This window comes from Panthera tigris, chromosome B1, assembly GCF_018350195.1.
Source record: "Panthera tigris isolate Pti1 chromosome B1, P.tigris_Pti1_mat1.1, whole genome shotgun sequence".
In the NCBI taxonomy this organism is placed as follows: Eukaryota; Metazoa; Chordata; class Mammalia; order Carnivora; family Felidae; genus Panthera; species Panthera tigris.
The window spans coordinates 129,739,454-129,758,082 of NC_056663.1; the positions used below are offsets into that span (position 1 = coordinate 129,739,454).

An 18,629-nucleotide genomic window follows, 5' to 3' on the forward strand; every position below is an offset into this window, starting at 1 on the left:
ATTGGACAACCTGGAAGAAATGGACAAATTTCTAAACACCCACACTCTTCCAAAACTCAATCAGGAGGAAATAGAAAGCTTGAACAGACCCATAACCAGCGAAGAAATTGAATCGGTTATCAAAAATCTCCCAACAAATAAGAGTCCAGGACCAGATGGCTTCCCAGGGGAGTTCTACCAGACATTTAAAGCAGAGATAATACCTATCCTTCTCAAGCTATTCCAAGAAATAGAAAGGGAAGGAAAACTTCCAGACTCATTCTATGAAGCCAGTATTACTTTGATTCCTAAACCAGACAGAGACCCAGTAAAAAAAGAGAACTACAGGCCAATATCCCTGATGAATATGGATGCAAAAATTCTTAATAAGATACTAGCAAATCGAATTCAACAGCATATAAAAAGAATTATTCACCATGATCAAGTGGGATTCATTCCTGGGATGCAGGGCTGGTTCAACATTCGCAAATCGATCAACGTGATACATCACATTAACAAAAAAAAAGAGAAGAACCATATGATCCTGTCAATCGATGCAGAAAAGGCCTTTGACAAAATCCAGCACCCTTTCTTAATAAAAACCCTTGAGAAAGTCGGGATAGAAGGAACATACTTAAAGATCATAAAGGCCATTTATGAAAAGCCCACAGCTAACATCATCCTCAACGGGGAAAAACTGAGAGCTTTTTCCCTGAGATCAGGAACACGACAGGGATGCCCACTGTCACCGCTGCTGTTTAATATAGTGCTGGAAGTTCTAGCATCAGCAATCAGACAACAAAAGGAAATCAAAGGCATCAAAATTGGCAAAGATGAAGTCAAGCTTTCGCTTTTTGCAGATGACATGATATTATACATGGAAAATCCGATAGACTCCACCAAAAGTCTGCTAGAACTGATACATGAATTTAGCAAAGTTGCAGGATACAAAATCAATGTGCAGAAATCAGTTGCATTCTTATACACTAACAATGAAGCAACAGAAAGACAAATGAAGAAACTGATCCCATTCACAATTGCATCAAGAAGCATAAAATACCTAGGAATAAATCTAACCAAAGATGTAAAAGATCTGTATGCTGAAAACTATAGAAAGGTTATGCAGGTAATTGAAGAAGATATAAAGAAATGGAAAGACATTCCCTGCTCATGGATTGGAAGAATAAATATTGTCAAAATGTCAATACTACCCAAAGCTATCTACACATTCAATGCAATCCCAATCAAAATTGCACCAGCATTCTTCTCGAAACTAGAACAAGCAATCCTAAAATTCATATGGAACCACAAAAGGCCCCGAATAGCCAAAGTAATTTTGAAGAAGAAGACCAAAGCAGGAGGCATCACAATCCCAGACTTTAGCCTCTACTACAAAGCTGTCATCATCAAGACAGCATGGTATTGGCACAAAAACAGACACATAGACCAATGGAATAGAATAGAAACCCCAGAACTAGACCCACAAACGTATGGCCAACTCATCTTTGACAAAGCAGGAAAGAACATCCAATGGAAAAAAGACAGTCTCTTTAACAAATGGTGCTGGGAGAACTGGACAGCAACATGCAGAAGGTTGAAACTAGACCACTTTCTCACACCATTCACAAAAATAAACTCAAAATGGATAAAGGACCTGAATGTGAGACAGGAAACCATCAAAACCTTAGAGGAGAAAGCAGGAAAAGACCTCTCTGACCTCAGCCGTAGCAATCTCTTACTCGGCACATCCCCAAAGGCAAGGGAATTAAAAGCAAAAGTGAATTACTGGGACCTTATGAAGATAAAAAGCTTCTGCACAGCAAAGGAAACAACCAACAAAACTAAAAGGCAACCAACGGAATGGGAAAAGATATTTGCAAATGACACATCGGACAAAGGGCTAGTATCCAAAATCTATAAAGAGCTCATCAAACTCCACACCCGAAAAACAAATAACCCAGTGAAGAAATGGGCAGAAAACATGAATAGACACTTCTCTAAAGAAGACATCCGGATGGCCAACAGGCACATGAAAAGATGTTCAACGTCGCTCCTTATCAGGGAAATACAAATCAAAACCACACTCAGATACCACCTCACGCCAGTCAGAGTGGCCAAAATGAACAAATCAGGAGACTATAGATGCTGGAGAGGATGTGGAGAAACAGGAACCCTCTTGCACTGTTGGTGGGAATGCAAATTGGTGCAGCCGCTCTGGAAAGCAGTGTGGAGGTTCCTCAGAAAATTAAAAATAGACCTACCCTATGACCCAGCAATAGCACTGCTAGGAATTTATCCAAGGGATACAGGAGTACTGATGCATAGGGGCACCTGTACCCCAATGTTTATAGCGGCACTCTCAACAATAGCCAAATTATGGAAGGAGCCTAAATGTCCATCAACTGATGAATGGATAAAGAAATTGTGGTTTATATACACAATGGAATACTACGTGGCAATGAGAAAAAATGAAATATGGCCTTTTGTAGCAACATGGATGGAACTGGAGAGTGTGATGCTAAGTGAAATAAGCCATACAGAGAAAGACAGATACCATATGGTTTCACTCTTATGTGGATCCTGAGAAACATAACAGAAACCCATGGGGGAGGGAAAAAAAAAAAAAAAAAGAGGTTAGAGTGGGAGAGAGCCAAAGCATAAGAGACTGTTAAAAACTGAGAACAAACTGAGGGTTGATGGGGGGTGGGAGGGAGGGCAGGGTGGGTGATGGGTATTGAGGAGGGCACCTTTTGGGATGAGCACTGGGTGTTGTATGGAAACCAATTTGACAGTAAATTTCATATATTAAAAAATAAATAAAATAAAATAAAATAAAATAAAATATTTTATTCATTGAAAAAATAAATAAATAAATAAATAAATAAAATAAAATAAAATATAAGCATTGCCTTCTTTTGATAATTTTTAATGTATTATCTATAATATAAAAATAGTGCATAAACAAAAAAAATTATAATCTTAGACATTATGTCTAATTCCAAAAAGTTAAAAATAAGGACACTGAAATCCAATCTGTTGATTTTCTCAAATGTATGCAGTAAGACTAAGATTTTAAAGTTTCAGTTTAATGTTATTTCTACTTTAATTTGAAAATGACTACATTAAAGGTGTTAAAAGCAATATTACAAAAGTAAGTAAGAGCTGGTCTTTGTACTCAAATATCTAAATTTGAATATACAATTAATTCTTATAACTTACTTCAACAGGATTAATTTTTGTATTTGAAGACATGGCGATTTATGCTTTGATATAAACTTAAAGTATTACAAATATAATGGGCTCCCTTCTTAATTCATTCAACATGAATTTATCTCATACTACAATTCTGTGTATTTATGTGTTTATGAGTGTATGTTTGTGGCTGCTATTGGCAGTTATTAATTTTGAGGTCAACTTTATTGTATCAACATTAACCTATGCAGGGGCGCCTGGGTGGCTCAGTCGGTCGGGCGTCCGACTTCAGCTCAGGTCATGATCTCGGGGTCCATGAGTTCGAGCCCCGCATCAGGCTCTGTGCTGACTGCTCAGAGCCTGGAGCGTGTTTCGGATTCTGTGTCTCCCTCTCTCTCTGACCCTGCCCCATTCATGCTCTGTCTCTCTCTGTCTCAAAAATAAATAAACATTAAAAAAAAATTAAAAAAACATTAACCTATGCAATTATTACTGGAGTGGCTAAGATTTTGAAGAGTAAACCTTGATCTGCAAAACTTCCATTTGATTATATAAAATAAATGAAAAATGGGATTATAATTGTTTTTGTTTTCCTTCAGAAAGAGAAAATATTAACTTTTCCATTGTGTGTTAAATTATAATTTCCTTCTTTGAAATGTCTTAATAGGTTTTTTCTTATTTTATAATTATCTTCCCACTGGATTTATATTTCATAACAGATTTTAAGATCACCAGAATCATGTGTCTATGGTACCTAGCATGTGCCTTGCACATATAATATACAAAACTGGAGATGGAAAAGACTGAGTGCATCCTAAATAATATGAAGTTTATCAATGAAAGCTAAGTGAGTAGGATCAAAATTGTATGTTATGGTGCATTTAGCACTCACCTGAAGGATGAAGATTCTGTTCCTCTAAAAATTCCAGATCAAGCATTAGATCATCTTCATCCAGTTCACAAGATCCCAAATTATTCAAAACATCCTGAAGAAATAGCAAAATCAATAGTTAGAGACCAAAACACTGAAAAATTGAGGAAATACCCACATACAAATGCCATGAAGAAAAAAAAAATAGAAATGAAAAGTTTTAGCTGAATCCAAGAAATCATTTGACTATCCCATAGGCTTTAACATTATCAGCCCAATAAAAAATTCCAAACATTATTATAAAAATCTTAACTCTCACTAAAACTCCTAAAGAGAATATAAAGGCTTTTCAAATGTATAGAAGTTTGTAAACTGAAACTTAAGATTATTTTTTTATATTTATCTTTCAAATCTGAGTAACATTCTTCTGATACATTTAATGAACTGTTTCTCAAACAAATTTGTATACAGTGCCAACCATGAGATATTAATTTAGACCATACTTGGAAGTGAAGATCCAGTTACCATTTCCTAATCATTTGCTTAAGATTGGGAGAAATGAACAGAAGAAATAAATGTCAATAAGATTAAAAATTAATTATTGACTTTCATAATGCTATAAACATTCGAGCTAGATTACATGTTTCTTTTCTTTTCTCCTCTCAGAGGGAAAACAGAAGGGTATATAGAGAAGTTTTGAGGGGAAACAGTGATGTGCAGAGGTAGGAATTCTTGAGGGAGGTACATATACAGATGAGTAGTGACTATATTAAGAAAAAGCAGTATTAAAAATTAGATTGAAATTTTAAAAAAGTATGTTTTATACTTTTGTACAAATGTACACAATGCTACATGTAGTAAATGACACCACATCTTAGACAACTTTTTCTACTAATTTGAATGATACCATAATTTAAGTTTAAAGAACTAAATACACATTAAGGAAAGCCCAGTTATATTGTCAAATGAACACTGAACACCTTAGTTCTGGGGATTGAAAGTAAGGACACTCTGGCTTTTAAATAAATTACTCTCACTGTAAAGAAAAAAAAGAATTAAACATCATTAAACTTTAGAATCATGTGTTATCTGTGAATAGAGCACAATAAAAGTTTCAAAAGTGATAAATATCCCCAAATACAACTGCTTCTCTCCACAAATGAAAGTTATAAAAACTCATTATTCATTGCATTATGTTGAATTCTATTTTATCTGTATTAATTACAAGGTAACTAGTAATTTAAACTATAAGATAATCAACTGTTTACTGGTAGTTTTATGACATACTGTGGCAGGAATAGTCTACTGAGAATAAGTTACTTATTTATATAGCATCAAAAGATGATATAAGATACAGGCAACAAAAGATAAGCTGTCTTCCTCAAAAAATACAAAAGAGAGTATTAAAACAACAAAAGAAGCATAATTCAAGTTGAATGTGGATAAGAAAGGGAGATTTGGTAAAGACACTAGTATTAATGTCTATTAAGCACTATCTAAATGAAGGAATCAATGTGCGAGTCCAGAGTAATTTTGTAAAAAAAAAAAAAAAAAAATTGTTTCATAGTGAAAATGTAGTGCTTTACTAGCTTCAAATTAGTCTAAATAATTTTAGTCTTATATTTTGAATTTCATTGAATAATATTATAGTCTTGTTTCTATCCAAAATTCATATGCTGAAGTACTAAGACCCAGTATCTTACAATGTGATGTGTTTGGACACAGAACCCTTAAAGAAAATATTATAGTTAAATCAGGTTGCATGGATGGGCCCTAATCCAATATGACTAAGTGCTCTTATAAGAAGAGAATATTAGGACTCAGGCAACACAAACAGAAGGACAATCATGTGAGGACACAAGAGGGAACCATCTGTAGGCCAAGGAGAGAGAATTCAGGAGAAAACAAATCTGCCTACCCTGTGATCTTGGATTTTCATCCTACAGAAATGGTAAGAAAGTAATTTTCTATTGTTTAAGCCACGTAAAAACACCACCTCTGTGGTATTTTGTTATGGCAGCCCCAGCAAACTAATACTGCCAACAACATTTAGAAAACAATGAAAGTTGGAACAAAGAAAGAAAAGAAAGAAATGAGTGCCTTATAGATGACTGTCACCTTTTTGTTGTTGTTACACCCAGTAAGGACTGGCGTAACAGTAGGGCTCTATGGTTTGCACAGCATTTCCCTCTTCTACTTGGAACTGCACTGCCCAACCCACATAGCTAGGGTACCAGAAGAAGGTACCAGGTGTTTACATGAGTCAAACTCCTGTCTCTGGTGGATGATCAAAGATGGGACATCATAACCAAACTTACTGACAATTTTACTGTACAAATGAGAAAAGTTTCTGTTTGGTGATAGATATCGCAAGTAGCAAAATGATGTCATCACAGAGGCTTTGGGATTCATTATATAGCTATGACCATTCTAAGTCTACTTGAAAATTTTTAAAAATGTCATAGTAGCAGGTATTCTGGCTCCTGGTTCTAGGAATTCCAGAGGTCCAAAGGCATACGTGATCTTTTCAAGGTTGAATTTTAAATTTTGAATTTTGAGGAGTGCCTGGATGGCTCAGTCAGTTAAGTGTCTGTCTTCAGCTCAGGTTATGATCTCACTGTCTGTGAGTTTGATCCCCGTGTCAGGCTCTGTGCTGCCAGCTTGGAGCCTGGAGTCTGCTTTAGATTCTGTGTCTCCCTCTCTGCCCCTCCTCCACTCGTGCTTTGTCTCTCCCTCTCTCTCTCTCTCAATCTCTCTCTCAAAAATAAACATTAAAAAAAATTAAACTTTGAAAGTTAATACATCCATCAAAAGTTTGACAAATAAATTTTTTAAAGAAGTGTTTTTTTGTTTCTGGTTTTGTTTTTTTTTTAACAAGAAAGTATTTTTAAAAATTTTTAAATGTTTTATTTTTGACAGAAAGAGAGAGAGACAGTGTGAGCAGGGTAGGGGCAGAGAGAGACACACACACAGAATCTGAAGCAGGTTCCAGACTCTGAGCTGTCAGTACAGAGCCTGTTTCTGGGCTCGAACTCAGGAACCGTGAGATCATGACCTGAGCCAAAGTCGGACGCTTAACAAACTGAGCCACAAGGAAATATTTAAAAACCCTGTCCTACATTTAAGAAAGTAACACCAAGAAACAGGCACCCCCACAAGGAAATATTTAAAAACCCTGTCCTACATTTAAGAAAGTAACACCAAGAAACTGAACAAATAAAATTTGGAAAACTTAACTGCATTGTTCCAATTTTATTCACATTTTGTAAGTGACCCTTGACATTTGGACTAGGATGGGTCTATTTGCCACCAATCTAGATGAATTGCTCTTAAATCTCCTAATTCTAAATAGCCTTGCATTGATATCTTGCTTACAAAGCACTCCTGTTAATGTAGTGGAGTCTTTGAAGCTGGTAAAATCTCATAATCAAAGAAGAGAAAATGCAGCAACATGATATGTTTGAGAAGAAAATCAATGTGAATTCATAAACCTAAAAATAATATGTTTTCCTGATTTCTCCTTAAAAGAGACCAACCACAGCAGCAATACTTTTGCCCCCAGCCAGCACTTACAGGCAAACCAGATACTCACTGCTCAGTATCCACCAACAAAGAACCAGGGCTCCTTAGGTATTAAGGAAAGGGGAAAAAAGGAAAGAAAAATATAGAATAATTCTGTTTCATTCTTTTGTTGCCAGAAAACAAGTTTCATCTAACCAAAAAAAAAAGTCAGAGGCAGTTATGAAAGGCTAAGGAAAGCAATCTAAACGGCTTCTCCCTGGCTAATCTCTGACATATGAACATGAAAATATATATATGTGGCTCAATTAAACAGCTTGAATCTGTTGAAGGTTAAGAGTTCATAATACTTAAACAGAATTGTTGATATGAGGGGCATAACGAGGCACTCATACTGGGTTAAATTTTAAGTAAGTGATGAATCACTAAATTCCACTACTGAAACTAGTATTACACTATATGTTAACTAACTGGAATTTAAATTAAAACCTGACCAGAAATAAATAAATAAATAAATAAACAAACAAACAAACAAATAAATAAAAGATAAAAACGGAGAGGGAGGCAAACCATATGAGACTCTTAAATACAGAGAACAAACTGCAGAATGCTAGAGGGAGGTGGGTGGGGGGATGGGTTAAATGGGTGATGAGCATTAAGGAGGGCACGTTTAGGATGAGCACTAGGTGTCATATGTAAGAGATAAACCACTGGGTTCTACTCCTGAATTCAAGACTACACTGTATATTAACTAACTTGAAGTTAAATTAAATATATATATATATAATATTTATATACATATATATAATATAAATATAAATTTTTTATAAAATATAAAAGTTATATATAGAGAGAGAGACACTTGAAACATTTTTTTTAAAAGTTGCTTATAATATACACAAAAGGTACATACAGAGAAAAGTATCTTTAATTTCTATTGTCTTCAATAAATAGTTAATATACAGGTATTTTGTTTTTCTGATTATATGTATGTTTATAATAAGACATGTATTTCTTTCCATTAGTGAAAGGAAAGACCCGCAAACATCAAAGTAGTAACTTCAAAATTCTGTACCAGAAACAGAAAAGATTGATCACCACTTATGGTCACACATAATAACCAAGTGGAAAAGAAGTCCAGCAGTTAATTAACACTAGTGATCATACCCCACATCTAACAGAGCAGAACTGTGTGTTTGAAACATGCGATAAATTAGTGGAATAAACAGAAGTGGTAACTAAGCAGAAATAGTCTCGCATCTCCTAAAAGATAAAAAGTTAGGTAGCTCTACATAACGAAGATATACTAATGAAAGTGCATGAGTTTTTAATAACATTCATACACCAGACCTATATATCATAATAACAGGGAAATTGTTTTGTAGCACAAGCAGTTTGGACTTAAAAAACAAATCATTTTGTGAAGAAACACCAATATTGCACAAAATTAAAAACTAGGCTTGAACTCTAAATAAAGGCATAAGGGCATAAAACAAGTAGATTTTAATTGTAAAAAGAAAGTCCAACCTGATGGCTAATATCCTTATTTGAACCATCTCTGAATATACAGCAAATTCCAATGCAATGACTAGACAAAAAATTTTCTAATAAAAAACCCAGAATTTGTAAATCTAAGAGATAACTTTCTTTTTCTTCTAATTCTAGCATGGTTACTGAATCTTAGGAAAGCTTCCGATCTTTGAAATAGTCTCAGATATCTTTGAAATCCTAGGGAAATAGGAAAATTTCCACATCAGCAACGTAAAAGAAGAAAAAAAGATATCCCTAGTATTAGCACACTAGTAACCAGTTTAAAGATAAGCATATGACAGGCTTTGGGATTATTGTAATATGTATGTGTGTGTGTGTGTGTGTGTGTGTGTGTGTGTGTGTGTCTGTGCGCGCGCGCGCGCGTGTGTGTGTGTGTGTGTATATATATATATATATATATATATATATATATTTTTTTTTTTTTTTTTTTTAAGTGGCTAAAGCATTTAAGATAAATTGTCATGTTTGGGGCCCCTGGGTGGCTCAGTTGGTTAAGCGTCCAACTTCAGCTCAGGTCATGATCTCACAGTCTGTGTGTGAGTTCAAGCCCCGCGTCAGGGCTTTTTTTTAAAAAAGATAAATTGTCATGTTAGATTTGGTATTTTAATAACTCATCAGGAAGAATTATATAAAATTTAAACCAGTGTTAAAAGGCCATGGAAAATGTAATTTAATCCATAGTCTATTTTGTTGGTATGTAACATTCATGTGGGTAGTTTGAAAAGAATTGATTGTTTAATTGCAATAAAATACTAATTATTTATTAAATTCACAATATTAATAAACTGGATATTAAATCAAGCACAATTACTACTAGGTATTCTCTAAATAGACATTTAAAAATCGATCAATAGCACTGATTACTCAGGTAATCTGCCAAATGACTTTGACCCATTAAAAGTAAACTAAAAAATTCTTAAGGAAGTAATTCAAAAATTAATCTTCTAAACCCTAGGGATATAACAACGAACCGAACAGAGCATAGTTTCTTTCCTCATAGACCTTACAGATAACGGTATTCTAGTAAAGAATACCATTTTTTTAAATAAATAAAGTAGGTTTTTTTTTTTTTAATACATCAATCTCCTGTGTTTGGTTAGTGTGAAGCAATTCTCTAGAGCCTTGTTGCTATTGGCTGAAATACTAAAATTGAATTTTCAAAGTTACTAAGTTGAAAAAACAAGCTGTGATCATACATTAATATGAAACCAATCCATTAAACACACTCTAAAATAATCCTTTAGCATTACTTTATTGCAATAAAGATAATAATTATGATCCTGCTAAAAATAAAGCTGAGACATGTCACTACACAAGGAAGCACTGCTTTAAAAAGAAAGAATTCCATCAAAGGAGATTATTAAATTATTAACACATTCTTTAATTGTGGCATTATGAAGATGTCATTAATTGCATGTTTATACTGCTGTATTTTAGTCAAAGGATTATCCAAATAGGCTTAACTTCTCTAAAGTTGCAAGATGCAAGATATGGCACCCTGGACTGGACTTTCATAGCTGTTTACAAAATATGTAATTGACATAGAACTGCTCTGATCATTACTTGATCTAAAAGTGAAGAGATAACTATGCAAATTAAAAAGGATTGTTAATCTGGTATGCATTCTTCTTTTAATCATCTTCCATTATAAGCAGCATTGTCTAGAATATACATATAATTCTCCAATATTCTAATCATAGAAGTTTCCCAATATTAACCAAAAGGAAAATATTATTTTATTATCAAAAATGTACGATGTAACAATTGTAGAAGGCCTCAGTCAAATTTCCCTGTGTGAACCTAGTAATACATTTTGAGATTTGCCTTACAATTAATTATATTTGCATTTATTCAGCAAAAATGATTAGAGCCACTAACTTGGCAAGTGTCTTTAAATAATTCCTATTATCCCCAAAAGATAAATCACACAAGTTATAAAAAAAATGAGAAGTGTAAAAGTGGTGAGGTACACACATCATCAAAAACAGGCATCAGAATAGGATGGGTACTCATAATTTTATGAGTTAAGCACTTACATATGCACATCTATATATGCAATGAAAACGAAAAGAAAATACACTAATACATGCGTATGTTTTCAACAATATGATTCCACTATTTTTTTGAAAGAGAAATTAACACAATAATATTCTATAACTCCTGCTCTGAGGACAGTTATTTGATTTTGATTTTTTTGATTGGGTAAAGAAAGCACACTCAATCATTATGATAGAATTACCTTCACCTTTCAACACAGCAGCTGTGAAATATTTCTAAACACAGCTTGCTCTTTGTTAGGTATAGTTTTACTGTATGAATTTATGTAGTTCAAAATATATTTTTAATAAATATTTTCAAAAATGTCTTAATTCTATCAACACTTATTCATAAGACTTCCCATAAGTCCAAAGACATACATTTTGCAAATGCGAATAGTCATCTTATGAATTCATTAAAATATATATTGTCATTATACATATGTGCAAAGAATAATATTGTATTTTGATTAACGTGTTTTTTTGTATTTAAATATGAAATATTTAACAAAATGAGATTCTTTTATTTTTCAGAGCAGAGGAGGGGCAAAGGGGGGGAGGGAGGGAGGGAGGGAGAGGGAGAAGGAGAGGGAGAGGGAGAGGGAGAGGGAGAGAGAGGGAGAGAGAGAGAGAGAGAGGGAGAGAGAGAGAGGGAGAGAGAGGGAGAGAGAGAGAGGGAGAGAGAGGGAGAGAGAGAGAGAGAGAGGAGAGAGAGAGAGAGAGAGAGAGAGGGAGAGAGAGAGAGAGAGAGAGAGAGAATGAATCTCAAGCAGGCTTCACGCTCAGTGCAGAGCCCAACTCGGGGCTTGCACCACCCTGCAATCACGACCTGAGCTGAAATCAAGAGTCTGATGCTCAACTGACTGAGCTACCCAGGTGCCCCAGCAAAATGAGATTCTTAAAGTTCTGCCCAGAGTTGCTAATTTTTCCCTTTATATTAATATAACAATGATATAAGTGCTAAAATAAAACAAATATGCTAAAATATTTCATATTTCAATATTTTTAGGAAATTTAACATTTATACAGATTCATGTAACCATAGATTTTATGAATCTTAAGCCAATATCTGAATTCACACAAAATTTTAATCTATGCAAGGAAATAAAGTTAATTTCATTATTAAGGAATAAAATAGGAAACTAGAAAGTGTAGATATATTACATAATTATCAAACTTCATAACTCAAAATTAAAACATAATAATTGCTGTTAAGTTTTAAAATGGGTGTTTTTACAAATAACAAACTAATGGCCACCAGAGGGAAGGGGGGGTGAGGTGATGGGCAAAATGAGTGAAGAGGAGTGAGAGACACAGGCTTCCAGTTGTGGAATGAGTAAGTCACAGGAATAAAAGGCACAGCATAGGGAACATAAGCAGTAGTACTTTGATAGTGTTGTACTGTGACAGAGAGTAGCTACACTTGTGGTAAGAACAGCATAATATATAGATAAATTGAATCACTATATTTTACACCTGAAATGAATGTAACATTGTATCTCAACTGCACTCAATTGAAAAATTAAAATTTAAAAGTTAAGATGCATATTTTTCCTTAGCATCATTTAAAATAAGAAGGGAAAAATAGTATCTTTTGGGGTTCTGTTTTCATGACAAATTAGGCCCAATGTCACAGATGCCATCTCCTAGATTCTAAACCTGACTATATCAGTTTGTTCCATTATCAATAAAGTAACACAACTAGTGTTTATCAAGTAGTCTTATCTCCAACGAAAGCAACATTTGTATGCTTGTAGTATAAATGTAGTATAAAATACTCCAATTATACCATGTGTAACTGACTAGAGATGAACATGGTAACGTGAAAGAGAATGCTCTAATAATTAGAATGCTTGAAATCCTAATATCTAAAAATAATTTTTTGCGTTTATTTATTTTGAGAGACAGAGTGAGCATGGTGAGGGGCAGAGCCAGAGGGAGAGAGAGAATCCCCAGTAGGCTCCGCACTGTCATCATGGAGCCTGATGCGGGCTCGAACTGACGAGTCACGAGATCATGACCCCAGCTGAAACCCAAATTTAGACACTTAACCAACTGAGCCACCCAGGTGCCCCTGAAATTCTAATATTTATAAAAATATATTATAGACAGAGATAATTATTTCTAGCCTTCATTCTTATTTGTGTAATAGGGGAATTGAGCATTTCAAAGTCATGAAGTATACCATATTATCTTGTAATTGGTGTCCCTGTCAACTTTTTGCCAAGGACCATTACAATTCTTCAATTTTCACTACACACTTCTCTGAGATTATCCTTATGAAAGCATTCATTTTTATATATCTCTCCTTATCTAACACAGAAAAAGATATCAATGGTATGCGTCTATAGAATAAATACTAATTATTATCATTCGAAACCCCATAATATGATCCCTATCTACCTCTCCAAAATTGCTTCCTGCAAGCTTACTACAACCAATCACATTTCTTCTTTTATGAAAATGCCATTTGCATTTCTTTCATTGCATGGAATATATCCTCTGAATATATGCCTGAAGAACAAATACAAGGTAACGTATCTATATTATATCACAGGCATTTTTTACAACACTACTTTTAATATGTACTGAAAATGTTTCTTGACAGGAATATTTACTGATAGGAAAGTTTAAAAACCTTTCTCTAAAAAAACTTCCTTTATGTGCAATATGTACTGGTTCTCATGAAACACAAACTCACAAACTGTACCCACACTAAGCAGAGTGCTTTTCCCAAGGAAATAATATGGAGTACTCATTGTACTTCCTGCTGGAGAAAAACATACAGGACTGCCTCATTCTTTGTGCTACATAGTTTTAAAAAAAACAAAACCATTAGTTGTTTTAAGGAAAATATGTTATCCAAAAAAAGCATTCATGTATAATACACAGGAATGCTTAAGGACTCTTAATTACTAGGCCTACACTAGTTTAGTTGTTTTAGAATTTTTAAGGTGTGAGCTTTTTTTTTTAAGCTGTCATTTTAGTCTCACGGAAAATACATATTTTTTACCATTATCAGTGGTTCTGAAAATTGTAGGAGATTCCCATCATTCCACTATTCCAATATGCTGAATTAGAATTTGCCAAAGAAAATCTAATACGTAAATTTGTTAAACCACTGACCACAATGTTAACCACAGAACAAAATCAATACATTCCAGATGAGGATAACTGTTCCAGAGAAAAATTAGGTAATTTTAGATATAGATAGTTTTTCTATAATTTAAGTCTTAGGTTTTATTCTAGGTTTATCTTTATATGTATGTAAGATACTATAAAATTGATAAATATATTACTGATTCATAAATTAAGAATTATAATAATTTTATTTATGAAACAGGAATCAAAGATATCCAGTGATACTTGTATCAAACTTGTGCCAAATAACACAGTACAGTGGGAAATCCAAATTACTGGGGTCAATAAACCTGATTCTGAACCCTGATCCAGCACCAAACTAGCTCTGTGAACCGAAGCAAATCATAACCTCTTTGATGCCCTTCCATGAGATGATTAGAATAGTTATTCTCTGTAATTCCACACAGTTTCAAATGTTAAAATCTGTAAGACAACTGTGAGCTTCTTTCCCACCATCATATACTATAGAGAATCAAACAAACTGCAAAGTCTATGGGCACATTCCCCAAAGCTACTCTTACTTCTGACAGCAACAGAAAGTTTGGAATGTTTCCAAAACACCCTCAAGTACAATAATTCACTGGAAAGCCTCACAGAATTCACTGAAAGCTACGTTCACAATTAGGATTTGTAACAGGGAAAGAGTCCAGGCCTAAAATCAGGCAAAGGAAGAGGTGTGTAGAGTCTGGGAGGGTTCCAAATGCAAAGCTTCCCTCATACACGTGAAGTATTACTCTCCCAGTATTGATACGTCACAATGCACAGCAAGTATTGCCAACAAGAGAAACTCACTCAAGCTTCAGTGTCCAGAGTTAACTGGACTTCATTATATAGGTATAATTAATTGACTGACTACATGCTTGATCTATCCTCCAGGTTATCTGGTATCAAATGACCTGAAATTTCTAAATTATTTGATAAGTCTTTCTAGCATGGCCAGCCTCATATGATATGCCAGATATGTTCAGTCCCATTTAAGACCTGGTGTGGCCAGCTCCCCACTCTAAGTAAATATAATACAATGAAGTATGATATAGGCTGTCCCTAATAAGCTAAGGGCAAAAGCCACACTTCTTTTTGGGAAAGGCTCAATTCTTCATCACACATATACTATGTTTCCATAGACAGGGCGTGGCTAGTGAACTAATTTTGTCTTAAATGGCTGGGCCTAAATAAAAAAAAAAAACATGTCATATAATGTTTTCTTAGATTCTAGAGCCATATCTGCAGGTGGAAAAATATCAAAGTGAGTTGTTTTTATTCTTTTTTTACTGTCCATTTATTTGAGAAAGAGGCAGAGACAGACCAGGAGTAGGGGACGGGTAGAGAGAGAGGGAGACACAGAATCAGAAGCAGGTTCCAGGCTCTGAGCTGTCAGCACCCAGCCCAACGTGGGGCTCGAACCCATGAGCCCTGAGATCATAACCTGAGCCAAAGTCGGATGCTTAACTGACTGAGCCACCCAGGCACCCCTGAGTTTTGTTTTTTTTTATATCAATGTTTACTTTTTAGTAACAAACTAGTTATTCACAAATACAATATATATGGAAATACTGTATGTGTTGTCTGAGATAAAGACTTATTGGTTATCTTCTTCTACTTATCCCCAAATTTTCCATTATTGGACTCATCATTCTGGTAACAAAAATTTATTTATTTCCTTATTTAACAATATTTATTGAAGGTTTACCAGGTGCACTAAATCTTGAACAAGAGAGAAAAGTTTCCTAATCTAGACAGTAAATATATTAGCAAATACATAAGATAATTTGAGCTACTGATAAATGCTATTTAAAAAAATACTAATATAATATTCACTTGTTATGGGAAGCAGCTACTTTACATAAGGTAGGCAGGGAAGGCCCTTCTAAAGGTGTCATTAGGGCTGAGTCATGAATAATAAGCAGCCATATGAAAACCCCAGAGGGAAAGCATTCCTAACAGAAGAAATAATATATGCAAATCATCGAAGGTGGGTGTGAGCTAGTATGTTAGAGCAGACAGAAGGCTAGAATGGTTTGAGCGGGGGAGACAGGTGAGGGCATCACAACAGATTAGCAGTCTGGGTTATCTGTTAATACCTTTCAGGCAAGTGAGGAACGTTTACGTCATTGGAGACTGACATGCTTAAATATACATTTTAGGAAAGTCATTCTGACTGACCACTCTGCCGTGAATTCATTGTGAGAAAACATTTTCTAATGGATCCTAACAGTCATAATGGCATGCATTGTCTTACACATGAAAAGCCTGAGGGTTAGAAGAATTAAATAACTGGCCTAAAACCATGATACAAAAAGTTGCAGAACCAAGATTTAAATATGCTTGCCTGAAGAATAAAAGTTTCTCTAAGGTTCCCTTCAAGTGATGTGAGTGAGCTACTGAGTGTGTGCGCAGTGGGAAGGGGTTCTTGGTAGCTATTAAAGGAAATCCTCGGGGCGCGCCTGGGTGGCTCAGTCGGTTAAGCGTCCGACTTCAGCTCAGGTCACGATCTCACGGTCCGTGAGTTCGAGGCCCGCATCGGGCTCTGGGCTGATGGCTCGGAGCCTGGAGCCTGCTTCCGATTCTGTGTCTCCCTCTCTCTCTGCTCCTCCCCCATTCATGCTCTATCTCTCTCTGTCTCAAAAATAAATAAACGTTAGAAAAAATTCTTAAAAAAAAAAAAAAAAAGGAAATCCTCTCAAATACCAAGAACTGTTGTTTGTTTGCTTAAGGCTACTAGCATTTTACTAGATGTTTGGACATATTTATAGTTTTGAAAAAGAAGTCTAGACTGGCTTCCCTAAAACTTCCCAGTTACACTCCCATTTTTTCTAAGTTCTATGGAATCTCAAACTAGTTAACTGATCTCTTTGGGCGATAATTCACTTTCCTTTAAAATGAGGACTATTCATCCCTGATAAACTACCTTCCCTATCCATAATTCCTTTCACACACAAATGACCCTCCCATATTCCCTTTGAATATGGTAAAATAAAGTGTAACCTTTCAAATGTTGCTTGACATTTCCTTTCTTTCCCACAGTTGCAAATTGAACCACATGTGTTTCCTATTTACACGTCCACCAAGGTCCAATTAATGTTCCATTCCTTTGAAGATTCATCTTCATGTGCTTAACAATTTCTCTAAGCTAAAAAAATTACTAACATTAGGATGGGGATTAAGGAGTGCACTTGTGATGAGCACTGGGTGTTGTATAGAAGTGCTAAATAACTATATTGTTCACTTGAAATTAATATTACACTGTATGTTAACTGGCATTTTTAATATTTATTTATTTTGAGGGAAAGAATGGGGGGGGGTCAGAGAGAGAGGGAGAGAATTTCAAACAGGACTTGATCTCACAAGTGGAGAGATCATGACCTGAGCCAAAATCAAGAGTCTGACACTTAACCTACTGGACCCCAACTAAATCGAATTTAAATAAAAACTTTAAAAAATTACTAACATTAATTTTTCCCATGTAGCTTATAATATTAGTCTTATTTACATCATTTTAAATGTAAACATGGTGTATTATTCTCCCTTTGAAGCTCCCATAGCACTTAGCACATACATTAATAATTTAATTCAATTAATATTTATTGAAAAACTTCTGTATGTCAGGTACTAGGCAAGTAACACACTGTCTCAAACTCTGAACTTGTTGACTAGAACAGTATAGTATATAAGTTAGACAATTTTCTGACTTCATGAGAAATCTATAGTTAAGTTAAATAATTTTTATATTTCAATGTGTTGAAAGTATCATATTGGAGCTGGTTGGGAAGCAAAATAATTTCACTTCCTGAATCATTTCCATATTAATGTACTTTGTATTTAAATACAAAGAAATAAAACCTCATAAGTCGCACACGAGAAGCAAGTGCAGGGTACCTTTTTCTTCTTCATAAAATGATAACTTCCTATCTATTTGAAACATTAAATTTATATTGCTTTATGTGATGGAAAGAATTGTATTTTAATGATTAAAATAAAAATAGTATTAAATCATTCAAAGAAGAACAAACATTTCACCAACATTAAGATATGGACATAACAAGTTTAGAAGTGGTTTATCATCAGAGCAATTATCTTTAGTGCTTCAATATCTATTGTGATCTATAAAGATATACATAGTCGTATATCCTACTTGAAGGATTAGTTTAAAACATATAATATTGAGGGAGTTCCTGGAAGATGGTGGCTTAGGAGGACGCTGGGCTCACCGTGCATCCTGCTGATCACTTAGATTCCACCTACACCTGCCTAACTAACCCAGAAAACCACCAGAAACTAGCAGAACAGAGTCTCCAGAGCCAAGCGCAGACGAGAGGCCCACGGAAGAGGGTAGGAAGGGC

The 18,629-nt window shown here is 34.7% G+C and overlaps 1 protein-coding gene across 6 annotated transcripts in view; it reads right to left on the reverse strand.

Annotated features, from left to right (window-relative positions):
* Positions 1–18,629, reverse strand: part of CCSER1 (coiled-coil serine rich protein 1) — an 855,904-nt gene that overhangs the window by 620,296 nt on the left and 216,979 nt on the right. For all 6 annotated transcript variants that reach the window (XM_042984180.1, XM_042984181.1, XM_007074680.2 and 3 more), the window contains exon 4: positions 4,064–4,157. In XM_042984180.1, coding sequence (XP_042840114.1) covers positions 4,064–4,157 — 94 coding nt within the window. The remainder of the gene's footprint in view (positions 1–4,063; positions 4,158–18,629) is intronic.